This window comes from Schistocerca cancellata, chromosome 1 (genome assembly GCF_023864275.1).
Source record: "Schistocerca cancellata isolate TAMUIC-IGC-003103 chromosome 1, iqSchCanc2.1, whole genome shotgun sequence".
NCBI lineage: Eukaryota > Metazoa > Arthropoda > Insecta > Orthoptera > Acrididae > Schistocerca > Schistocerca cancellata.
In genome coordinates this window covers 1003359721-1003387236 of record NC_064626.1, presented here as the reverse complement: position 1 = coordinate 1003387236, position 27516 = coordinate 1003359721, and the positions used below count along the sequence as shown (strand labels likewise).

The 27516-nt window shown below is 43.6% G+C and overlaps 1 protein-coding gene across 1 annotated transcript in view; it reads right to left on the bottom strand.

The window, feature by feature from the left end:
- Positions 1–27516, bottom strand: part of LOC126088855 (delta-1-pyrroline-5-carboxylate synthase) — a 221391-nt gene that overhangs the window by 144667 nt on the left and 49208 nt on the right. The window contains exons 3-4 of the mRNA XM_049906867.1: positions 21241–21384; positions 5358–5465 (exon numbers count right to left, since the gene is read on the bottom strand). Coding sequence (XP_049762824.1) covers positions 5358–5465; positions 21241–21384 — 252 coding nt within the window. The remainder of the gene's footprint in view (positions 1–5357; positions 5466–21240; positions 21385–27516) is intronic.

Sequence of the window (27516 nt, the reverse complement as noted above, 5' to 3'; positions counted from 1 at the left end):
GACTTATTAAACTGATTGTTCGGTAATTTTCACATCTGTCAACACCTGCTTTCTTTGGGATTGGAATTATTATATTCTTCTTGAAGTCTGAGGGTATTTCGCCTGTCTCATACATCGTGCTCACCAGATGGTAGAGTTTTTTCATGACTGGCTCTCCCGAGGCCATCAGTAGTTCAAATGGAATGTTGTCTACTCCCGGGGCCTTGTTTCGACTCAGGTCTTTCAGTGCTCTGTCAAACTCTTCACGCAGTATCTTATCTCCCATTTCGTCTTCATCTACATCCTCTTCCATTTCCATAATATTGTCCTCAAGTACATCGCCCTTGTATAAACCCTCTATATACTCCTTCCACCTTTCTGCCTTCCCTTCTTTGCTTAGAACTGGGTTTCCATCTGAGCTCTTGATATTCATACAAGTGGTTCTCTTCTCTCCAAAGGTCTCTTTAATTTTCCTGTAGGCAGTATCTATCTTACCCCTAGTGAGACAAGCCGCTACATCCTTACATTTGTCCTCTAGCCATCCCTGCTTAGCCATTTTGCACTTCCTGTCGATCTCATTTTTGAGACGTTTGTATTCCTTTTTGCCTGCTTCATTTACTGCATTTTTATATTTTCTCCTTTCATCAATTAAATTCAATATTTCTTCTGTTACCCAAGGATTTCTATTAGCCCTGGTCTTTTTACCTACTTGATCCTCTGCTGCCTTCACTACTTCATCCCTCAGAGCTACCCATTCTTCTTCTACTGTATTTCTTTCCCCCATTCCTCTCAATTGTTCCCTTATGCTCTCCCTGAAACTCTCTACAACCTCTGGTTCTTTCAGTTTATCCAGGTCCCATCTCCTTAAATTCCCACATTTTGCAGTTTCTTCAGTTTCAATCTGCAGTTCATAACCAATAGATTGTGGTCAGAATCTACATCTGCCCCAGGAAATGTCTTACAATTTAAAACCTGGTTCCTAAATCTCTGTCGTACCATTATATAATCTATCTGAAACCTGTCAGTATCTCCAGGCTTCTTCCATGTATACAGCCTCCTTTCATGATTCTTGAACCAAGTGTTAGCTATGATTAAGTTATGCTCTGTGCAAAATTCTACAAGGCGGCTTCCTCTTTCATTCCTTCCCCCCAATCCATATTCACCTACTATGTTTCCTTCTCTCCCTTTTCCTACTGACGAATTCCAGTCTCCCATGACTATTAAATTTTCGTCTCCCTTCACTACCTGAATAATTTCTTTTATCTCGTCATACATTTCATCTATTTCTTCATCATCTGCAGAGCTAGTTGGCATATAATTTATGTAGTGTCCAATAGTACGACTCTGAGCACAAAGCAGAGAAGAATAAAGTAACAATGAATAGTTTTGGTGAACATGTTTCTTACAAGAATAATGTAATTTGATTGTGATCATTTCTAATATGAACTGTGAAACTAGTGAATTCGTAGTCGAACTTGTGCAGTTTATAGCTTTACCTACTTCCTCAGTTGTAAATAAAACAGGAAAGCTATTAGTATCACTGATTTGGAACGCATCAAATCTTGTAGTAGAATCGAGAGCCATAGCCACATCATTAGTTATATTACAGCGTCACTTCAAGAACAGCGAACTCGCGACCTCTGCACTACAACTGCGGTGGGACAACGTCATGTATACAGGTATCAGAGTGCCGGGCGTGAGTCATGTTTCTGTTGCTCAGTTGGTAGAGCACTTGCCCGCGAAAGGCAAAGGTCCGGAGTTCGAGTCTCGGTCGGGCACACAGTTTTAATCTGCCAGGAAGTTTCAGGTATCAGAGTCTTGAACTGCAACAGAATTTCTGTGCCTTATCTTGAAGTGACAGAACACGACTAGGCTTCTCACATGTCCTGCATTTCCAGTAAAAAATGAAAAAGTTACATGTCATTCGTGGTGACACGGAGGTGGGTAAGCGAAAGAAGAATTAATGTGGGGACTGAATAGCATGTGAGTGCATGAGAACTCGCTACAGTCCCTCATTTACATCCACAGCATTTTCTCTCCCCCTCCCCACCCCCAGTCACTTTTATACTTTCATACAGCCGTAATTGTCCTACGGAGAAATGGCACCCGATACTATATCATGAGAGGTAACACATGAGGCCGCAAGATGTCCGTGTCGTATCGCTGTGCTGCTAGAGTCCCTCAGTCACTATTAGCCATGACCTGATGTCGTAGCCAACGCATACCGTGACAGAACGACTAACACAGCCCTACCTCCCCAAAGCATTGGAAGAATAGGTCCTCTCCACCGATCACCGTCATACTTCGCCGACGATGATCATCTGGGGTGGTACAGAACCGATTCACACTGACCAAAGCGCGACACCATTCGTCGGCAATCCGTGCTTCCTGGTGACGTCAACACGCCAAACGCAGCCGTTTGTGTTGAGGTGTTAACTGCAGCCTAAGCGTTACTAGTCTCCCATCGATGGTTCGGGATGACAGAGAATGTTGCAGGGAACCCACTGCTTATTCTTGGATGGTAGGCGCAGGAGTGGATGGTTTATGAAGTGGTTGGTGCGCAGCTCAGCGATCCTTCATTGTGGTGGTCAGACGTGGTCGATTGGGACCTTGAAGCGTAGCCATACCGGAAAGTCCCACAAAAATGGACACTGAACGATTTAACTAGCCGGCCAAATGAAGAATCACAGTGAGAATCCTTTCGACTGATAACGTTGGCTCACACGGGTACGCGGAATCTCCATGTTGTTCACAGTGATCGCTCAATGTGTTACACTATTCAAGTCCCTTATTTGCCCTACCAGGCCTGGTAACAACACTAAACATGATGAGTATTAATGCATTCTGGCGGCCGTTATACCTGTACAGGGAAGTAACTATAATCATTTACCCAACGTCGCTGGTGTGTACGTGTATGAAGCAGCAGTGGGATCTGACAGTGTACTATAGTTCTTTTGTCAGGCACTGTGGTTACAAATTGTTGAGAATAACAAATGTAGGGTGACTGGCATCAGGGGCGATATAGGGCAGAGGGAAGTGACTATTTTTTACGCAGTTTTGAGGAGAAATGATAGCTGCTCCACTTTTGTTGCTATCTGCAATATCCTCAGTGGCGAAGGACCCTCCAGTGTACTTCTCTCCAGAAATATATCATCTTCTGAAATGTGTACCACCAGCATCCTTTGATATGGAAAATCATTTTGTTGCTACAAAAAAACGTCTTTTCTGATCGCTAACATTCTACGACTGCAGACAATTTGGAGCACCTGGAGTGTCATTGTGGTTCGAAATGAAAGGTGAGGTATTGTATCTCAGTAATTTCGGTGAATACAGAAATTTTATTAATGGATTCTTCGGTCATTTCTTGGTACAGCAATTCTATATTTATGGTTGAACAACGAATAAATTGTTTTTCATCTTCTGATTTTTACTTATTTCTGACTAGTTTTCGGTTTATTGGGTCATCTTCAGGAAACAACTGACTAGCACTTGCACGGGATGTTGTACACCAGATATGTTTTTTGACTTTGAAAATTACATTATACGCAATGGACAATAATTAAACTACATAATACTACAGTCTTATATGTTACATAGTTATAATGTTAAAGTTAGTGAGGACATGACATTGGTTAAGAAGCTATCAAACTAAGCACTCTTCATTTATGTTGTGCACCAAAGATGTATTTAAACGTTGTAAATTACACTTTACGCAACGGTCAATGTTGAACAGAATAAATAATTAAAATACACACTACTGTGTACTTTAATTACCCAGTACACAACTACATTATATAGTTTTCTTTAATTATTTTGTTGTGTTTAATATTGTCTACTGCTTAAAATGTAATTTACGACTTTAAAAAACAAGTTTGTAACACATCATTCGCTGCAAGTAGACTGTATCTCTGCTTATACTGATTGGTTACAAGAACTAGTTCCCCTTCAGACACTACTCGGTTGTTTCCTGAATATGGACCGATAACCAGAAAACTCTTTAGAAATAAACAGAAGTCAGAAGATCAAAAACACCTTACTTGTTATTTAACGTTAATAGGTATTTTAATAAACGGGTGAGATCGAAAATATTTTTCATTCATTATTTCCAAAATAAAAATTATTACTATAAAATGAACTCTAGAAATATACTATCGAGCGAGGTGGCGCAGTGGGTAGCACACTAGACTCGCATTCTGGAGGACGACAGTTTAAAGCCACGCCCGGCCATGATGATTTAGGTTTTCTGTGATTTCCCTAAATCGCTTCAGGCAAATGCTGGGGTGGTTTTTGAAAGGGCACGGCCAACTTCCTTTCCCATACTTCCCTAATCCAATGGGACACATGACCTCCCTGTTTGGTCCAAAATCAACCAACCAACAAATAAGTATACTTCTCGTATTTCTGGTACGTTAAGTGCATATTAAGATAATATGGTGTAATTCAGAAATTGATTTCAGATGAAATTGTTATTCTGTGTTAAACATTTCATAACATGTTTTCGTAAGATTTCATGTTTATATACGTAGCGTAATTGTTTTCCTTACATAAATGCCTACCCATTTTGCTTGTTGATACGATGGATATCCGGAAAGTAAGTTCCGATCGGTCAAGAAATGGAAATCACTGTGAAAATCTAATAAAGCTTTGCACATATGTTTTCGACAGTGTCTCTAGTATGCCTGTCGGTTATATCACTTCGCTCTTTTCAGTTCTGAGCTCATAGTGAGCACACAAAGATGCGTAGAAAATAGTGTCTCCCGCCAAGTATGATGTCCTGTTGAGAGGTTTTGCCTGATGTTATGCAGCCCACATTACAGAACTATCATACGGTTCCTACTTTGTGACAATTCTCTGTCGCATAGTGCAGGGCAGTGAAAATACTCCTGCAGCGTTTTCGATGGGAAGTGTTTGATCACCCGCATTACAGCCCGTAATTGGCTCCCTCCGTGTTTCATCTCTACTCACATTAACTACTGGCTATGAAGATAATATTTTCGCAAAGAGTATAGATGAGAGTAGAGAATTGTCGGGAAGCACAAGCGGCTGCCTTCAATGACGAGGGTATTGGAAAGTTGGTACAACGCTACGACAAATGTCTAAGTCTGAGTGGTGACTATGTAGAGCAGTGGCTGGAAGCTGTAGCTAACTGTTGGAGATAAAATGTTTCTGATTTTCAGAGTAGTTTTCATTTCGCGATCAATCTGAGCTTACTTTCCGAATAGCCCTAGTATTACATACAAAACTGGGCTCTAGTGGTAACACATCTATTTCTGACTCGTACAGGCACGTGAGGTTTTTGGGGAGGATAAAGGAAATGGGTAACGAGGCTTGGCTGCGAGCCCAGAGTAAGTGGGGTGGTGTGACGTGCCGGTACTCACCTGCGCCAGCTTGACGCCGTACTGCGCGAACATGGCGTCGTACAGCGACATGAGGCCAGACTGGCCCACGGCGGCAGCGGCGCGCGGCTCCAGCAGCTTCCCCGCGTCCTGCAACATGGCCGCCGCTACCGTGAACTTACGTAGTTCGAGTCCACAAGTCCTTTCAATCAGCACACTAACTCATTTACTTAAAAAAAAGTTATCTGTGCAAAATAACATTGTACCCAACAACAGTTCAGGTTTCATCACCTTGAAGTGAAAATGGTGGCAAGGCGCCACATCGGAAGAATCAGCAGATGGGGGTGGGGCCACGAGATAGCAGTTCGTAGTATTAAGGGGGGTAGGACGTGAAACGGGCGGCCTTGGAGCAGGAGAGGCACCACAGGACATTTTAATTTGCACTGTCTATACTTTTACTACTAAATTCATAAAACTTTGTCAGCATGACCAGGAAGGATTCAGGATTCACACTCACAGCAGTGGAAGTTCAAAAACATAACAAAACAAATTTTGTTACATGTGAAATTTCATCATTTTTTCACTTAGTATTGGCCGCATTAGTTGCTGTGGGTACACTTTTCTTCATAAGTAAGAGAGATTCTTCGATGAAATTGGCACAGCAAATACAGGTGTATGAAACTCTAGAATTTCCCAAATCTGTTAAAAACTGTGGTAAAAATTTAGATAATTAACTACAAAATTCGAATTTTCTCTAAACACGAAGTTTAAAATGTAACAGTCCATTCATTTTTTCATAGATTAAATAAATTATAGAGTTTCATACACCTGTAAGTATGGTTTGTAAGCTGTGCAAAATTCATCGAGGAATCTCTCTTACTTATGAAGAAAAGTGTGCCTATAGCAACAAATGCAGCCGACAGTAAATGAAAAAAATCATGAAATTTCACTTTTAAAAAATATTATTTTTTCATGTTTTTGAACTTCCACTGCTATGGGTGTGAATCCTCAATCCTTCCTGGTCATGCTGACAAAGTTTTATGAATTTATTTGTAAAAGTATAGATAGTGCAAATTAAAATGTGCTTTGGTGCCTCTCCTTCTCTAAGTCGGCGCGTTTGCCGTCCTACACCCCTTAACAGCACTGTATATACCTATGAGGTTAGTGCATTGTCTTGGGGGGAAGACAGTCTTTCACCAAGCGGAGTAAGTGGAGTTTTTAACAATTCAAATGTCTTCCTCTTCGTCATGTATTTCATAAATTTCCTGCTAAACAAATTAAAAACAATACACTTACCCTCTTCTAAATCCAAGTTTCATGCAGTCACAGATATTTGTGTTCATCTGATGGCATATCTAGGTCTCCAGTTGTGGACCGTCACTGATTCTGCTTGCTCTTCTGTAACTGCTGAACTTAGGATATTTGGTTTTCCTTTAGGTCTTTCTTCCTTGTGACCTAACTTACTTATTGCTCGACAAAGCGGCCACGGCGAGAAATTACACGGTCAAGTGAAAAAGTCCATAGCTCAAATTAGAGCTGTTTTATGACCTCTAAAGCCAAGTAAGGAAAGTGAAAGCAGAAACTGCCTTTGCGTTCAGCCGCTGCAGTTTGATGCAAAAGTCAATATGAAGCAAAAGGAAGTGACAGCGCAGACAGAAAAATGACCCGACGTGGAAGCAAAATGCCAAAAGCTGGGTGTGCAGGTTACCACAGGAAGGACACACTGTTCACTGGAAAACTAGTATCTATTCCAAAGGAAAAATAGCAAAATACACACAATAAGTAGCTCGTTGACCATATACAGAAGTTTATTATTAGGCCACAACTCTTGCGATGTTATGAACAGTATAATGGAATACCTACAATGCGGAAGCTTCTCAGTTTTTGTCTCACAGAACTGGACTCCAGACAAGAGAAGAAATTAAGACAAAAAATTGTTTTGTCTGTAAGATTTACTTTCAAAGTGTGCCAGAATATATAAGTTATTACGAGCGAACGAGATTACATCTAAAAAGGAAATTACATTAAGTTTAAAAAAGAAAAGAAGAGAGAATTATCGGAATTATAGTGTCCAATGGTGCATTCAAACGAAACGTGATCATATAGAGGGTGAATCAACTAAAACTTGCACCGCAAACATTGCTGAAATGGGAAGCACTATTGATGTGCAGTTTTCACAGAACTGATTGGTAGTCAATGGCTTGTGTTGTTAGCCAATACAAAGATTGTAATAATACTTATAAATTGTATTTTTGAGCAAACATACACTTTTAAATGGAACAATACCTATCGACATTAACAGTCTAAAAGTAGGGAAAATTAGAACGTCAGTGGAATTTGTTGCAGGATTGAGGTGCGAGTCATTGATGAGTTATCTATTTTGCAAAGTATCCACTTCGCCACTTGTACAATAACTGTGGTGGCACTCGCTAAAGAACAACACAAGTGGTTACACTAGTTATGTGAATTCTGACCAGTTAAAAATGACCACACAAGCTAGCATTTCAGCAGAAATGTCTGAGCAGGTGGCAGTAATATGTCGGTGGATGTCATCGGGTGTAGTTGGTATGTCCTTGTAGACAGCGTCCTTCAACTTTCCCCCCCAGAAAAAATTCTACAGACGATAAATATGATGAAAGGGCCGGCCGAGGTACAAGTCCTCTGCCCCAATCCAGCCATTTCGAAAAAATTCGTGTAGACATGGTAGTAGTACTTCGTGCACTAAGGGCTGGGCAGCCATCACATTGGTACCACATGTTTCCCCTAGCCTGCAGAAGTACGTCTTCTATCATTCGTGGAAGATAGTCTGTTAGCAACCTGCGCGTTCAGTGTTCCGTCTATGAAAAACGGACCTATGAGCTGATGGTTCACAATACCACACCAAACTTTTACATTCCATCGATGCTGACGTTCCACCTGAGGAAGCTAAGAGGATTGTCAACAGGACAATAGTGCATGTCTCGGCAGTTTACCTGGCCGTGATTTGTAAATCCCATCGTCTACTCACGACTTACTGCTTGAACATCACACACCAACTGACAAGCAAGTTGCAGTACACTCAAGGAGTACGCAAGCAGACTGTAAGCAAACAAAACAACTTCGTACCTAGCAATTACGCAGGTCGAATGGCACAAACAAGTGTCAGTGTGGAAACTTTTCAAATTACGATATCTCGTAAACGATTCACGCTAGAATCATGCAACAAACACCACTGACATTCTAATTTATCCTACTTTTATTTTGTTAATGTCAATAGGCGCTATTCCATTTAAAAGAGGTGTATGTTTGCACGAAAAATACACTTTCTAAGAATTATTACTATCTGCTAATTGGCTAACAATACAAGCCACTGACTACCAGTCTACTCTGTGAAAACCACACATTAATGATATTTTCCTTTTCTTCAATATTTGCGGTGCAAGTTTCAGGTGATTCACCTTGTATATTACAATGTCAGTATATGCTGGATAAGGGAAAGTATGTGACGCATGTTGTGAAACAAAAATATTGGTGAATCTAAAGCTTTGATATGTTGGGTACTCGTGGTCTCGTGGTCTCCATAATCTACAGGCCTCACCTCTAGTGAGAGTTGAATCTTGTACGCACACATTTTCAGATATTTTGAAAGGATTTCATGCTGTGAACTTGGTGGTAAATTAAATCGTTGGGATCGATTTTCTGGGACTTACGGTCACGTTGTCACGCACGACAGCAATGTGTTATTGTGTTCGAAGAGGAAGTGGTCGTCATGTTATCTTAACGTCTGAAACAGAACACGTGGTCTCAAACTTCCGGATCAACTTCCGAATTGATGATTCGGTTAGTGCAACATTACGTCCGAGTGTCACACGCAATTCATGAACGGTTGCCGTGAGACTTTCATTGTTTTTGTAATAACTTTTTATCACTTGAATGCGCCGCCTACTGGTCATCGGATCCATGACGAAGACAAACATCAAACACGAACACAAAAGCTGCCAGACAACTAATGAGAGGTATCGCAGATCACAAACATGAAAAAAAACACGTCTGCCAACCTTCACATGACAAAATGGCTCAAAATTCAAATTTGTCCTTACCTCCCGGACGCCAGTTATGTATAAATAATCGGCGCTTCAATGCAACCTTAAAAATCGAATTGTGACTCAGAAAATAGGTTTACTGCACGGCAATGTCCACGTGAGTGGGGCTACGTCAACAGGAGCACCACGGACTGCGACTACGGCGTGTTGCGGCACCACTGACGCGGCAGCAGAGGGGCGCGCCGACCTCATCAGCATCTACACGAGTGGCAAGCACAGCATCGTCTTTTCAAACGAGTCCCGGTTCTGCGCACGTAATCACGATGGACGCAACCGTGTGTGGAGAGTTCGAGGAGAACGAGGGTTGCCAGATTGCATTCGGCATCGCCGTACGGGCCCAGTACCTGGCGTGATGGCGTGCAGTGCCGCTGGGTCACGACACAATCACTTCTGGTTCGCACAGCTGGTAATTTGGACAGCAGACGTTACATTTAAGACGTATTGAGGCCAGTGGCTGTGCTCTATATTTGGTATATTCGTGACGTTATCTTTGAACAGGTGATCCAAGACCAGATGTTATGTGTACTGCCCTGAACCTCTTCGATATAGAGGGTGTTTGGATGTTGCTCTAGTCAGCGCGTTCTTGAGCACATTCTCACCCACGGAAAACATGTGGTCGTCGGTTCCCGAGAGAATGGCACGGCGCCACTCACCACTGATGAACTCTGGCAGACAGTTGCAGCCGCATGGAATTTCTGCATCTAAGTATTTTTCTTACTTGGCACTTCTTCTTCCGTGTGTTTTTGCTTTTAGGAAGCTTTAATTGTCGAGTGCTAGTAATAGTAGAGAGAGTCCCTTTAGTCAACCATAGTGCCAGTTGTGCTAGTGTTTGTTTTCAAAAAAATGGTTCAAATGGCTCTGAGCACTATGGGACTTAACATCTGTGGTCATCAGTCCCCTAGAACTTAGAACTACTTAAACCTAACTAACCTAAGGACAGCACACACATCCATGCCCGAGGCAGGATTCGAACCTGCGACCGTAGCAGTCGCGCGGTTCCGGACTGAGCGCCTGAACCGCTAGACCACCGCGGCCGGCGTTCGTTTTCAATACAGTCCAGAGACAGGTAGTGCTATTTTCACTGTTTTCTACAAGAAGTGTCTAGCAACCACAGTTTAGTCCACAATCAGCCGCCATTAGTGAATTAGCAGTCTAGTTAAAAGTTGATTAACTCTCTACAGTAAATTGATTTCTTAGCGTGGATAGGATGTGTGACTGCTGTGTACGGACGCAGGAGGAGCTGGCCACTGTTCGCGAACAGCTGAACGTGTTGATGGCTGCGGTCAGCCGTCTTCAGGCTGCTGCCTCGGAGTGTAGCGGCAGTGGGGAGTCTGGTGCGTCGCATGGTACACCTCAGGTGTTACATGCTTCACCCACTGTCCCTGCTGTCGAGAAATCTTCACGGGTACCGGGCGCGGTTGGGCCACCCTCTCCCCAAGGGGAGTGGCGGGTTCAGCGGCGTTCGCGGCGCACGAGGCGGAGGGTCAATGTGGAGGCTGGCCATGTGGCATCGCCCGCTCTGCCTGTGAGAGGACATGTGGCCGTTCCTTCAGCAAGGTCCGAGCAGGCACACGGGGGGAGGGGTTTATTAGTTATTGGGAGCTCCAACGTTACGCCGGTGATGGAGCCCCTTAGGGAAATAGCGGAAAGGTCGGGGGAGAGGACCAGTGTTCACTCTGTCTGCTTGCCGGGGGGTCCCATCCGAGATGTGGAGGAGGCCCTCCCGGTGGCGATAGAGAGCACTGGGTGCACCCGACTGCAAATCATGTCGGCACCAATGACTTCTGCCGTCTGGGTTCAGAGGTCATCCTCAGTTCTTACAGGCGGTTGGCGGAATTGGTGAAGGCGGAAAGCCTCGCTCGCGGGGTGGAAGCTGAGCTAACTATTTGTAGTATAATTCCCAGAACCGATCGCGGTCCTCTGGTTTGGAGCCGGATAGAAGGCTTAAACCAGAGGCTCAGACGATTCTGCGGAGATCTGGGGTGCACATTTCTCGACCTCCGCTATCGGGTGGAGAAATGTAGGGTCCCCCCGAATAGGTCAGGCGTGCACTACACGCCGGAAGCGGCTACATGGGTAGCTGAGTACGTGTGGAGTGCACATGTGGGTTTTTTAGGTTAGAGAATTCCCTCCCTAGGCCCGACAAGACGCCTCCTGAGACGCGCCAAGGTAGGAGTAGGCAAAATGCAACAGGGAATAACAATATTAATGTGCTAATAGTAAACTGCAGGAGCGTCTATAGAAAGGTCCCAGAACTGCTCTCATTAATAAACGGTCGCAATGCCCATATAGTACTAGAGACAGAAAGTTGGCTGAAACCACACGTAAACAGTAATAAACCCTAAACTCAGATTGGAATGTATACCGCAGAGACAGGCTGGACAGTGAAGGGGGAGACGTGTTTATAGCGATAAGAAGTGCAATAGTATCGAAGGAAATTGACGGAGATCCGAAATCTGAAATGATTTGGGTGAAGGTCACGGTTAAAGCAGGCTCAGACATGGTAATTGGATGTCTCTATAGGCCCCCTGGCTCAGCAGCTGTTGTGGCTGAGCACCTGAAGGATAATTTGGAAAATATTTCGAGTAGATTTCCCCGCCATGTTATAGTTCTGGGTGGAGATTTTAATTTGCCGGATATAGACTGGGAGACTCAAACGTTCATAACGGGTGGCAGGGACAAAGAATCCAGTGAAATTTTTTTAAGTGCTTCATCTGAAAACTACCTTGAGCAGTTAAACAGAGAACCGACTCGTGGCGATAACATATTAGACCTTCTAGTGATAAACAGACCCGAACTATTTGAAACAGTTAACGCAGAACAGGGAATCAGCGATCATAAAGCGGTTACTGCATCGATGATTTCAGCCTTAAATAGAAATATTAAAAAAGGTAGCAAGACTTTCTTGTTTAGCAAAAGTGACAAAAAGCAGATTACAGAGTACCTGACGGCTCAACACAAAAGTTTTGTCTCAAGTACAGATAGTGTTGAGGATCAGTGGATAAAGTTCAAAACCATCGTACAATATGCGTTAGATGAGTATGTGCCAAGTAAGATCGAAAGAGATGGAAAAGAGCCACCGTGGTACAACAACCGAGTTAGAAAACTGCTGCGGAAGCAAAGGGAACTTCACAGCAAACATAAACATAGCCAAAGCCTTCCAGACAAACAAAAATTACGGGAAGCGAAATGTAGTGTTAGGAGGGCTATGCGAGAGGCGTTCAATGAATTCGAAAGTAAAGTTCTATGTACTGACTTGGCAGAAAATCCTAAGAAATTTTGGTCTTATGTCAAAGCGGTAGGTGGATTAAAACAAAATGTCCAGACAATGTGTGACCAAAATGGTACTGAAACAGAGGATGACAAACTAAAGGCCGAAATACTAAATGTCTTCTTCCAAAGCTGTTTCACAGAGGAAGACTGCACTGTAGATCCTTCTCTAGATTGTCGCACAGATGACGAAATGGTAGATATCGAAATAGACGACAGAGGGATACAGAAACAATTAAAATCGCTCAAAAGAGGAAAGGCCGCTGGACCTGATGGGATACCAGTTCGATTTTACACAGAGTACGCGAAGGAACTTGTCCCCCTTCTTGCAGCGGTGTACCGTAGGTCTCTAAAAGAGCGTAGCGTTCCAAAGGATTGGAAAGGGCTAGGTCATCCCCGTTTTCAAGAAGGGACGTCGAACAGATGTGCAGAACTATAGACCTATATCTCTAACTTCGATCAGTTGTAGAATTTTGGAACACGTATTATGTTCGAGTATAATGACTTTTCTGGAGACTAGAAATCTACTCTGTAGGAATCAGCATGGGTTTCGAAAAAGACGGTCGTGTGAAACCCAGCTCGCGCTATTCGTCCACGAGACTCAGAGGGCCATAGACACGGGTTCACAGGTAGATGCCGTGTTTCTTGACTTCCGCAAGGCGTTCGATACAGTTCCCCACAGTCGTTTAATGAACAAAGTAAGAGCATATGGACTATCAGACCAATTGTGTGATTGGATTGAGGAGTTCCTAGATAACAGGACGCAGAATGTCATTCTCAATGGAGAGAAGTCTTCCGAAGTAAGAGTGATTTCAGGTGTGCCGCAGGGGGGTGTCATAGGACCGTTGCTATTCACAATATACATAAATGATCTTGTGGATGACATCGGAAGTTCACTGTGGCTTTTTGCAGATGACGCTGTGGTGTATCGAGAGGTTGTAACAATGGAAAATTGTACTGAAATGCAGGAAGATCTGCAGCGAATTGACGCATGGTGCATGGAATGCCAATTGAATCTCAATGAAGACAAATGTAATGTGCTGCGAATACATAGAATGATAGATCCCTTATCATTTAGTTACAAAATAGCAGGTCAGCAACTGGAAACAGTTAATTCCATAAATTATCTGGGAATACGCATTAGGAGTGATTTAAAATGGAATGATCATATAAAGTTGATCGTCGGTAAAGCAGATGCCAGACTGAGATCCATTAGGAGAATCCTAAGGAAATGCAATCCAAAAACAAAGGAAGTAGGTTACAGTACGCTTGTTCGCCCACTGCTTGAATCCTGCTCAGCAGTGTGGGATCCGTACCAGATAGGGTTAATAGAAGAGATAGAGAAGATCCAACGGAGAGCAGCGCGCTTCGTTGCAGGATCATTTAGTAATCGCGAAAGCGTTACGGAGATGATAGATAAACTCCAGTGGAAGACTCTTCAGGAGAGACACTCAGTAACTCGGTACGGGCTTTTGTTAAGGTTTCGGGAACATACCTTCACCGAAGAATCAAGCAGTATATTGCTCCCTCCTACGTATATCTCGCGAAGAGACCATGAGGATAAAATCAGAGAGATTAGAGCCCACACAGAAGTATACCGACAATCCTTCTTTCCACGAACAATACGAGACTGGATTAGAAGGGAGAACCGGTAGAGGTATTCAAGGTACCCTCTGCCACACACCGTCAGGTGGCTTGTGGAGTATGGATGTAGATGTAGATCTACATAGATACTCTGCAAGACACCGTGTGGTGCATGGCGGAGGATGTCTTGTACCGCTGCTAGTCATTTCCTTTCCTGTTCCACTCGCAAATGCAGCGCGGCGAAAACCAGGTTCTATATGCCTCCATACAAGCCATAATTTGTCTTCTCTGCATGCTTCTTAGACGAAATGTACGCTGATGGTAACCGAATAGTTCCAGCTGCAGATGTCGGTCCTCTAAATTTTGTCAATAGTGAATCGTAATATCTTCGCGTCGGTCAAACCTACCGTTCACGAATTTAGTAGCACGTCTCTGAATAGCTTCAATGTCTGACTCTGATCCGCCCTGATAGTAGTACTCAAGAATGGGTCACGCTAGTATTCTATACGCGACCTACGTTACACATGAGCTATTTCAACATTACACAATTATTTTTGATACTCATCTGCAGTAACTTACATTTTTCTGCATTTGGAGTAAGCTGTTGTTCATCGCACCAACTAGAAGTTTTGTCTACGTTATCTTGTATCCTCCTACAGCCACAGAACGACGACACTTTCCCATACACCGCAACCTCATAGGCAAACAGCCGCAGGTTGCTGCTCATACTACCGGCTAGATCATTTAAACACGGTAGTCAGAAACAGTTTGAAAAGCTTGTAAGTGCGTTGCGTGGTAAGTTTTTCTGAGAAATAGTTGATAAGAAACGAAATTCGGTACGATGCATCGTTTCAGATTTAAGTAGTGCTGCAGTTAGCATGCGCAAAGTGGCTTGACAGACACAATTAACGTCAGTTGTTCTCATAGCGTAGATGATAGCGCACGATACTGTTGAGCTTTTAGTTCGGGTTCCATCCTTACTACCATCCTACGTCCAGTTTTTGTATCCCTCTCTTGTTCGGCTTCAGGAAACCAAACGAGGAACACGTTTGGGCACACTGTCTCAGGCGGGACGCTTGAATTTGTTCTCAGAACGATCTGACTGGCTAATTTCAATGTTAATTAACTCGGAAACGACGAAACGTATCAAACTGTTTCTCAACAATTATTTTTCAATACGGTCTATACTGTAACATCCTTGTAAGCTTTTCAGAATGTTTCTGATCACCCTGTATATGTAGAGGACAAGAACGGTCCTATCACACATCCTATGCGGGCGCTTCAGACGATACTCATGTCTCTGATGTGTTTGGTAATGTGGTGTGCGTACTGTAAGACCTTCCGTACACACACCATCAGATTATTTGACTTGTTGCTCTAATGAAGTAGGCGAGTGTCAGCAATATGTCTCGTGGTCTTATTGTGGCGTGTTTATCTTCTGTCGTTGGGTCAGACGATAGAAATGCCACTTGCACGCTTAGAGTAGCAGATGGACGGTGACCAACTTTAAACAGAACTTGATTAATTTTCACACACATTTATTAAAATAATAAAAAGCGTAGACATTACATAACTTGTTTCTGGATGCTGTTTACAACTGACAATCTGAAGTTCCTTTGGTCTTGGTACGTTAATCTTCTTCTCACATATCTCGGATACTTGACAAAGTGTCTATACATTTCTCTTCATGGCTATGTACAGGAATATGATAATCTTCTTAGGTGCAGACTGAAACTTGACTATAGACTGGTGCAGACAAATGCAGACTGACTAATCGGAGGTCTGTACACTCGTTATAATACCTCGCGCGTTCAGGTATCACTGCGCGAATGTGATTCGCGAGGAGAGGAGGTTCTACATTAGCAGCAATCTCATTGGCTGCGTTACATATTAATACGCGGATCGGCGGAAGCAGAATTTGGTCTGTCTCTAAGGCAGCGGCATCTCATTGTGCGGAGACGGACGAGCGCTGCGCCTGCGCTGTTGTGCTTAGCGGGGCGCGCTCTAGTGGGAAAGTTGTGTACGCGCTGACTACGTGGAACTATGTACACAACAGGTAACCTACCAGTTCGGCTCGATACACAACCGGATAACCGCTGTGGTTGCTGCCAGCTCTCAATACTAAATTTCACATCCCGCTAACCTCCAAATCATAAATTTAGTCACGTATTCCTTCTACTATACTATAAATATGAAATTAGTTATTTGTAATCCATCGTTGCGATAATGTGTTAATAACCAGTGGTGTATATCGGTCAAACACTTCGTGGTGGCTGTGCACCGTGTTGCAAGCAAAATAATCCGTCTAAATGCTCGTCACACCGACAGTCTTTTCATGTTTCACTCCAGCTGCAATTGGAGGCTAATGTTGGCATGTCCTACAAAAACTCAATGATGGCATGCTCCACTATACGGGACAGTCAGCCAAATTCAAATAAGCTTCATATTTTATTTTGGAGATGTTTGGAGATGGTGACAAGATCATGTTTATGTTTAGCGATGGTAAGAATACAATGCTATGAATAAATTCATAATTTCTAGTTCTACTCTTTATTGAATATTGTCGAATATAATCTTCAATAATTTGAAAACTTTCTGATTTCATACATCAGTGGCTGAGAAAACGATGTTTTATGTCAAGTCGAAATCAACTGCCTGGAGACCTGCTGGGCCGCTAAAGCTCTCTCCCGACTCTCGTACCGCATCCGCAGTGACTGATGGCGTTCGTCACAGATGAGGGCTACCGGCTCCGCCCTCTCTGGCTGCCAGAAAAAAAGGGGGCACTGGAGCCGCGATGCGAGCGCGCAGACACGGCGGCGACGTACACGCCAAAGCACTCCTGTCCGGGGCGCGTCGCCGCGGCGCAATGGATTTCCCGCGTAGCGCAGGTGGGGTCGGGCGACAACTTCGCTCTCGGGCAAAAGCCGACATAAAACTTCTTCGCCTGCTCTCTGCTTTAACTGGAGGCCATAAGCCGTCATCCGAATACGAATGGGCCAAGCGGAACCTTAATGAATCAAGGGGGCACCGAACGGGAAGTCGAGAAAGTGGCTGTCGCGCCCTCAGTCTCTCTCACTTTTCCAACAGCCCTGAGGATTTGCTGGAGCAAGAAACAGCTAAGCACAGCTACTTCACGCTGACAGGATCATCAGTTAAAATGTATTCGTCCTCTTACGTATTTCACATAAAACTCGAGATCCATATTATTACTGAACCCTGTAACTGTTTGGAACATATACAACTGTCGCGAACATGCGCGCTATTTGCTAACGAGGGAACATAGTCATGACGCTTTAACCATCCCCTCGAAAAACTAAAGTTATATAATTATTACATTGTTTGTTTGCAGACACATGCCTGCCGTCCTGGCACACATTAAAATCCGCGTAGCACGAAACCGTAGCATATCCCTAGAGGAGTGAAAACAAAACGGTGCATCCCGTTGACGAAGTAGAGTTTGTTGCAATAGTTAGTTTTCAGCAGCACCCGAATTCTTGAAGCTGTGTAAGACAAATATAGACAGCTGAAGATATCATCTGGATTCTCCTGGCACCGCTGCAACATTCAAGTAGCTGCCGGAAACGAATTACTGCACGATACTCCATTTTAATAATGGGCTACGGCAATTTTGTTGCCCTCTAGTGGCATGGTGCGGCACTGTGATGCGGAGATATCGGTGCGTGCCAGGGCTCTGTTTTATCGAGGTGATGAGTCGAACTTTATAACTTTATGACTACTTCTTCTAATATGCTGCAGAAGTCAATAGAGTGAAATTCGATATGTACGTTTCGATGTTTTAATGCAACATGAATACACGAATACTTTATGAATTTGTTAATCAGACTTAACTGATGGTATTACAGAATAAGCTTTCATAGGTCTCTCTCGGTAATTTTGGCAGAATTACTGTGTAGCGGTGTGTTATGAAGCAATTAAAATGGTTAAAAAAATAGTTCAAGTAGCTCTGAGCACTATGGGGCTTATCTTCTGAGGTCATCAGTCCCCTAGAACTTAGAACTACTTAAACCTAACTAACCTAACGACATCACACACACCCATGCTCGAGGCAGGATTCGAACCTGCGACCGTAGCGGTCGCGCGGTTCCAGACTGTAGCGCCTAGAACCGCTCAACCACCCCGGCCGGCTCAAATGGTTCAAATGGCTCTAAGCAATATGGGACTTACCATCTGAGGTCATCAGTCCCTTCGAGTTAGATCTACTTAAACGCAACTAACCTAAGGACATCACACACATCCATGCCCGCGGCAGGTTTCGAACCTGCGACCTTAGCAGCTGCGCGGTTCCTGACTGAAGCGCCTAGAACCGCCCCGCCACAGCGGTCGGCTATGAAGCATTTCGCAGGTGTCGAAGCGCGACGTATCCACCGTGGAAGTGGAAAGTAACTTAAGACTAGTGACTGAAATTAGTTTCCGGTCGTCTTCGGCTGAAGGTACTGTGGCTGTCGATCCTGCCTTTTCAGCAACTCAAGGCCGAAAAATCGATCATCAAGTTTCCAGCGCTCTTGTTTTAGAAGCGAGACCGATGAGGATGGCGAAGGAGAGGACGATGACAGAAGAGAGTTCTCCTCCTCTCTGTGGGTAATTTTCAGTAGCAGACAAAGGACAGAAACGGCCATCACAGCACAGCCGCCACTGGCTTAAGGCGCACTACGCCGCACACAACCACCGCGCTATTGGCCACAATTCAGCATCGACAGTGTTGAGAAAACGCTGGTTCTCTCAGCGCAGCTCTGATGAGTATGATACGAAATTGAATGAAACACTGAAGTAATGATTTAGGGAAATGCTAGTTCACTAAAGAGAGGATATTGGAATTTCGCAGTATCATCCTTGTGGTATTACCTAAGTGGGAGAAAGGTATAGATGAACGCTGAAGTGCTGGGATTTGCAAGAAACCGTTCTACTACTGATAGGAGTTCACGAACCGAAATCGGGACATCTCGTCGGATTTATGAACTCTGCTCTTCCTAGGTACGACCTGAGTGTCTTAAACACTACGCGCACTCACTCGATCGTGCGCCAGGGTCAACGTTGGCGTTCAACGTTAGTATGCAGTTAATTGCTCTGTGACATGAGTGCGTCAATTTTGGTTCACGCGGTGTGCTTCCACGTGTATTTAGAATTTAGCTGCGATTCACTTTCGATACTCCCATGTTTCCGTGCATAATAGTATGTGAGCATTAATTTTTTTAATAGGCAACTTTTTTTATCCTGTGACCTTATCATGAAAAAATCCTGCAGTTTACTAATATCATACCACATTTTTTCTTTTCGATATGCTAGGGCGAAAGCTCTACTCGAAGAATAATGAGCTTAATCCCTCTCCGGTTTCACCAGCCAGTTCATCATTGTCCTAAGAAGGAGACGTAACAAGAAGGAAGCTGATTTCGCAAGTGGCCGACAGACGGTCGTATGGAGCATGTTGGCTGCCACATCGGCGAGTAGAGATTGATGATGGTGTGATTTCATTGACGCTCTTTACGCCACATCCTGATCTATTTTCGTGTCGATTGTGAGCGGCGGTGTGTTTCAAATGTTTTCCTCGACCGCCCATAAGAAACGTTTGAGCGGTTCTGATCCCCATCGCAGACGCGTCAAGGGAAGGGAGTGGGTAAGATTGGCTGTGACGACCTTGCCATCGTGTGACACGCCCAAGGCGCCGTTAGGGAGAATTCTGGTGAAATTGTGTGCCAATGTGAGATCATTAACTCATCTTGCAACTCACATGAACTTCTGAGCTCTGGCACTTCATTTTCATTTGCCGACTCGTTGTTTGAAGGGTGACCGAATCCGAGTGTGACTTCGCATGGTGCTACGCCTCCACACCCTACAGAGGAAGACGTGAAATGTATTCGTAGATGTGGATACAAACGATTTTCAGCTGTATAATCGAATGACGACAGTGGAAATTTGTGCCGGACCGGGACTCGAACACAGATTTTCCACTTCACGCGAGCAGTAGCTTTAACCACGTAGGCTATCCGAGCACGACTCACAACCAGACCCCAACTTCCATATGTCGTCATCCATGTGTCACACCTGTATTCGAGCAGCTTATTAATGTTATTCCTGTTCATGGCACAAATTTTATTTGAATGATGTTTCTTCTAAAAAACCATGAGTTTCCAATTAAAAATTTTTGATTTTAGAATTAGATTTTCAATCTGCAGCGGAGCGTGCGCTTATATGAAACTTCCTGACAGATTAAAACTGTGTGCCGGACCGAGACTCGAACTCGGGACCTTTACCTTTCGCGGGCAAGTGCTCTACCAACTGAGCTACCCAAGCACGACTCACGCCTCGTCCTCACAGCTTTACTTCTGCCGGTATCTCGTCTCCTACCTTCCAAACCTTACAGAAGCTCTCCTGCGAACCTTGCAGAACTAGCACTCCTGAAAGAAAGGAAATTGCGGAGACACGGCTTAGCCACAGCCTGGGGGATGTTTCCAGAATGAGATTTTCACTCTGCAGCGGAGTGTGCGCTGATATGAAACTTCGTGGCAGAGCACTTGCCCGCGAAAGGCAAAGGTCCCAAGTTCGAGTCTCGGTCCGACACACAGTTTTAATCTGCCAGGAAGTTTTATTTTGATTTTATTTGTAAGTCGCAGGCCCAGTGTCGACCGATAAATGCGAATTTACAGTGTTGCGAGGAAGTAAGATGCAGTATTCCTTCGGACATGCACGTATGTCCGAAGCAACATTGTGCCTTATTTCTTCACAACACAGGTACTGTAACTTCGTATTCCAGAGGAAGGTTGTAGGCACCTTTGTACCAAAGTTGAAACTTCTGTACTGAAATTTGAGACATTTAAGGGGTTTTAAAAAAGTAGTCCTTCAATTGTGCTGAAAAGTGTTTTTTGGCTATGCCGACGTACATAAAGAACAATTAGCATTGTAGTAAAGTAGCAGAAATCGCAGCCCGTACACAAAGATGTAAGTGTTGGTGCTCGCGCACGGCGGGTACTCACCTCTCGCGTGTGGTCCTTGGGCGACAGCGTCTCCCGCATGCTGAGCGACATGAGCAGCTCCTGCGTCAGCTTCTGCTTGCCGAACGCGACTGCGCCGCTGGTCACCATGATGCACTCGCGCCCCTCTATCTGGCACTCCGCCACCTGCAGCACACGCGTAAACACCGCTACACTCAGCTGCGCTGCCTGGCTCTACACGAACACTTCACACCGGCCTCTCGCTCACCATTAACTTATAAATGTGTCGTAGTGTCTCTGAATTTCGAATTGCACACAAAAAAGGAGGAAGGGAAGAAGTGTTTCTCACTTATTCAGAAATTCACGACGAAACTAAAATGAGAGGAAAAATCGCGACACCAAAAGGTAATTAATTTATACTAATAAATTTTACGGATTATATTTGTCCAGGTAACGTATTTAAGGGATTAACATTGCAAAATCACAGGTTAATGTAAGCGTAAGATAAGCAACTGCAAACAAACGTGCATACATTGTGTTGTACAGGTCGTTGTTGTCGTGGTCTTCAGTCCCGAGACTAGTTTGATGCAGCTATCCATGCTACTCTATCCTGTGCAAGCTGCTTCGTCTCCCAGTACGTACTGCAGCCTACATCCTTCTGAATCTACTTAGTGTATTCATCTCTTGGTCTCCCTCTACGATTTTTACCCTTCACACTGCCCTCCAATACTAAATTGGTGAGCCCTTGATGCCTCAGAACATGTCCTACCAACCGATCACTTCTTCTAGCCAAGTTGTGCCATAAACTCCTCTTCTCCCCAATTCTATTCAATACCTCCACATAGTTATGTGAACTACCCACCTAATCTTCAGCATTCTTCTGTAGCACCACATTTCGAAAGCTTCTATTCTCTTCTTTCCGAACTATTTATCGTCCATGTTTCACTTCCATAAATGGCTACACTCCATACAAATACTCTCAGAAACGACTTCTTGACACTTATCTATACTCGATGTTAACAAATTTCTCTTCTTCAGAAACGTTTTCCTTGCCATTGCCAGTCTACATATTATATCCTCTCTACTTCGACCATCATCAGTTATTTTGCTCCCCAAATGACAAAACACCTTTACTACTTTAAGTGTCTCATTTCCTAATCTAATTCCCGCAGCATCACCCGAGTTAACTCGACTACATTCTATTATCCTCGTTTTACTTTTGTTAATGTTCACCTTAGCTTATATCCTCCTTTCAAGATACTGTCCATTCCGTTCAACTGCTCTCCCAAATCCTTTGCTGTCTCTGACAGAATTACAATGTCATCGGCGGACCTTAAAGTTTTTATTTCTTCTCCATGGATTTTAATACCTACTCCGAATTTTTCTTTTGTTTCCTTTGTTCCTTGCTCAATATACAGATTGAATAACATCGGGGAGAGGCTACAACCCTGTCTCACTCCCTTCCCAACCACTGCTTCCCTTTCGTGTCCCTCGACTCTTATAACTGCCATCTGATTTCGGCACAAATTGTAAGTAGCCTTTCACTCCCTGTATTTTACCCCTGCCACCTTCAGAATTTGAAAGAGAGTATTCCAATCAACATTGTCAAAAGCTTTCTCTGAGTCTACAAATGCTAAAAATGTAGGTTTGCCTTTTCTTAATCTAGCTGCCAAGATAAGTCGTAGGGTCGGTATTGCCTCACATGTTCCAATATTTCTACGGAATCCAAACTGATCTTCCCCGAGGTCGGCTTCTACGAATTTTTCCATTCGTCTATAAAGAATTCGCGTTAGTATTCTGCAGCCGTGACTTATTAAACTGATAGCTTGGTAATTTTCACATCTGTCAACACCTGCTTTCTTTGGGATTGGAATTAGTATATTCTTCTTGAAGTCTGAGGGTATTTCGCCTGTCTCATACGTTTTGCTCGCCAGATGGCAGTGTTTTGTGAGGACTGGCTCTCCAAAGGCTGTCAGTAGTTCTAATGGAATGTCGTCTATTCCCGGGGCCTTGTTTCGACTAAGGTCTTTCAGTGCTCTGTCAAACTCTTCACGCAGTATTATATCTCCCATTTCATCTCCATCTACAGGTATGGAGTTTCATGACTGTTGCACTTGGTCAGTCAACACAGGGACGGTTAATACTGGTTGTGGATAACGCTGGAGTTAGACCTGAGTTTCTCCTGGCGTATAAAACTTTCAAATAACTTCCGGGAATTCAGCCAGGTAACACTTTTAGCGACCGCCGATACTTCGGCGGGAGAACACCCCGCCATTTTCAAGGCAAACTGCAACGGACAGGCGGCGAAGGATGATGGATCATTGGGACATGCAGTCTACAGGAATCATACTCACACCGACTTGTACTTAAAGGCTAATAGTTGTCACCATCCGGCTCAGCGTGAAGGGGTACTTCGTACCTTGGTACACAGGGCACATGTCGTTTCTGACGCTGAGACTTTGCCAGCTGAGCTGTCCCATCTTGAAGTTACTTTTCGTCAAAATGGTTATAGTGATAGATTGAACATGCGTTGCGCTATCGACCAACTGTACATCGGGTGATTGATGATAATTCTGAGTCAACACCTAAGTGCACTGCCTTTTTGCCTTACGTAGGAAACACGTCCCACAAGATCGGTCGTATTTGACGGAAATACGATGTGAAATGTGTCTTCCGACCTCCATCTAAAATTAGAGCACTTTTGAGTTCCGTTAAGGATGATTTCGGACTGCGTAAGGCGTGTGTATATCGTACACCTTGTAGCTGCGGCATGGCATATACTGGTCAAACTATCAGGACCGTGGAGGACCGATGTACTGAGCATAAACGGCACACACGATTACATCAGCCAAATAGATCTGCTATTGCCGAACATTGCTTGGATACTTGTCACCCCATGTTATATAATAAAACCGAGATATTGGCATGCACGTTCAGCTATTGGAACAGTGTTATTAGGGAGGCAGTTGAGATTAAATTAGCGAGCAACCTCGTTAACAGGGATGGAGGATTCTTTTTAAACTCTGTTTGGAATCCGGCTCTCTCCCTTGTCAAAAAACAGAGGGACAGAGTCAGTGCTACCTCACCTGCGAGTTCACAGTCTCACTATCGATAGCTCTGACTTTGGTCATCTTTGGTGGCACTAGTGTTCAGTGAGTGTGTGTTATCTTTCCTGCTTCTGTCCGAGAACCAAGGTTTTAAATTTGCATGTACACCGCCTGTCCGTTGCAGTTTGCCTTGAAAATGGCGAGGTGTTATCCTGCCGAAATATCGGCGGTCGCTGAAAGTGTTACCTGGCTGAATTCCCGGAAGTTTTTTAAACTCTGGAGTTGTTGTCCGATGATGTTCCATATACGTATGTGCAATTGGAGACAAATCTCGTGAGCAGAACACTCTGAAGAGCGTGTTGGGATACAACAGCGGGCGATGGTTACCCTGTTGGAAAACACCCCCTGGAATGCCGTTCGTGAATGACAAAAAAAAAAAAAAAAAAAAAAAAATTGCTCTGAGCACTATGGGACTTAACATCTCAGGTCATCAGTCCCCTAGAACTTAGAACTACTTAAACCTAACTAACCTAAGGACATCACACACATCCATGCCCGAGGCAGGATTCGAACCTGCGACCGTAGCGCCTAGAACCGCTCGGCCACCAACGGCCGGCCGTGAATGACAGCACAACCCGTCAAATCACCGGACTGATGTAAAAATTTGAAGTCAGGGAGCGTGGGATGTCCACGAGAGTGCTCATGCTGTCATACAAAATCTTATCCGAGACCGTAACTCCAGCTGTAAGTCCACTTTGTCTAGCACGCAGACAAGATGGTTCTAGGCCCTCAACTGGCATTCTTCTAACCAACACAAGGCCTTCGCTGGCACCGCGGCAGAACCAGCTTTCATCAGAAAACACAATGGGCTTCCACCCTGTCCTCCTATGAGCTCTTGCTTCACACCAACGAAGACGCAAATGGCTGTAGATTGGGGTCTATAGAATGTACGCTACAGGGCGTCTGGGTCGGAACTGTTCTTGAGGTAACCTGTTTGTAACAGTTCGTTGTGTCACTGTGCTGCCAACTGCTTCTCGTATTACTGCTGCCGATGCAGTACGATGCGCCAGAGCCATACGCCGAACCCGATGGTCTTATCCCTCGTTAATGCCACGTGACCGTCTGGTACCTAGCATTCTTGCGACCTTACATTTTCTTGAAAACCGCTGCTAGCAATCATGTACAGTGACTACATCCCTACCAAGTCTTTCTGCAGTATCGCAGAAGGAACATCCACCTTTTCGTAGCCCTATTACACGACCTTATTCAAATTCTGTGAGCTGTTGATAATGGTATCTTTGTTGCTTCAAAGACATTATTGACTAACATCAACTCATCACATCGAATCTCAAAGGTAACTAACGCTCACGACCATTAGAGCGTATATTTAAAGCAAACCTGATTTGCATCTTTATATTGGCACTAGAAAAGCCACTCTTACGCGACTGACGCGAAATTTGAATAGACGTCATCTTTAAGATGTAGAAACACGCTTACCAACTTTTGTTTTGCGGCACAACTGCATCTTGGGTTTGCGTTTTTTGCCGTTAGTGTATTACTTCTGAACTGCACATGTGTTGCAGATGAAATACCATAACCAAGAAGAATATAATTACTTAGATTCCAAAGAGGACGGGTGCTGATAGGTATGAATACTACTTAACATCGATTTAATAAGTTAGGGCTGCAAAATACCGGCATGAATTACAATCAGAAGCCTGGAAAAACTGCTAGAAGTAGACGTCGAGGAATATCAGTTCCGAGGAAATGTAGCACTACGCGACGCAATACTGATGCTATGATTTGTATTAGTTAGGAATTCTGGAGTTAGATGGAGTAAAATCCATTGAACGAAAGTTTATTCACAACTTGCAGAGATAATGGCTCTGAGCACTATGGGACTCAACATCTTAGGTCATAAGTCCCCTAGAACTTAGAACTAGTTAAACCTAACTAACCTAAGGACATCACACACATTCATGCCCGAGGCAGGATTCGAACCTGCGACCGTAGTTGCAGAGATATCAGACTGCAGTTATGAAATTCGAAGAACATAAAAGTGAAGACGTAATTAAGAAAGGAGCGAGATATAGCTGTAGCCTATAACGTATATTACGATTTCTGCACAATGAATGAGAAATAAAGGAAAGAAAGGATAAATTAGGAAAGGGAATTAAACTCAGGGGGAAGAAATATAAATTTTGAGGTTTGTCAATTACATTCTAATTCTGTCAGAGACAGCAAAGGACTTCGAAGAGCAGTTGAACGAAATGGGAAGTCTACAAGGGTAATGAAATGAAGATGAACTAAATCGGACGATACCGAGGGAATTATACTAGGAGATGAGACACTAAAAGTAACAGATACGTTTTGATGTTTGGGCCGCAAAATAACTGATAATGAATGAAGTAGAAAGGATATAAGATGTAGACTGGTTATAGCGGGAGAGAAATTTATGGAAAAGAGGAATTTACTAACACCAAATACATGTTTAAGTGTAGCGAACATTTTTCTTAAGGTATTTGTCTGCAGAGAGTCTTTTTTAGGTAGTGAAACATGGACTATAGTCAATTCATGCAAAAAGGGAATAGAAGCTACATGTGACTGCCAAAGATTAAGTGGGTATATCGAGTAAGAAATGAGAATGTATTGAATCGAATTTGGGAGAAAAGGAATTTATGAAACAAGAAAGGGATTTGGTAATTATGTTACTTACGCTGGTGAACACAGCTGTAGCTGACGTTGCTGTGATGTGGGACATAACCCCATATTTACACCTTATATCTACACCGTAACATGACACCAGTTATTTATGCTTTAAAATGTGCTACTTTAATTGCGAATGACACCATTTGGTCGTTCCATTTAAAATCCATACAAACTCTTACCCCGGTATTTATATGAGTTGACCGACTCTAATTGTAGCTCATGGATACAATAATTTTTTGAAGTGGCCAGTTTTACATTTCTTAACATTTAAAGGAAGTGTCTAATCATTGTACCTCTTTGCAGTTTCTCCCCAAATATGACTGAATATCTGTGCAGCGTATTCCAGACAACACATCATTACAAATAACTGCATGGTCTGAGAAAATTCTATCAATATTTTCCACAAATTCATTAATATACAACATGAACAGCAAGGGTCCTAACACATTTCTCTGGTGAACACCCGGAATTACGTCGACATCTGTCGATGAATGGATCCTGCCTACCAATAATTCCTCAGTCCAGTCACAAATTCACATGATGCCCCAGACGATCGTACTTT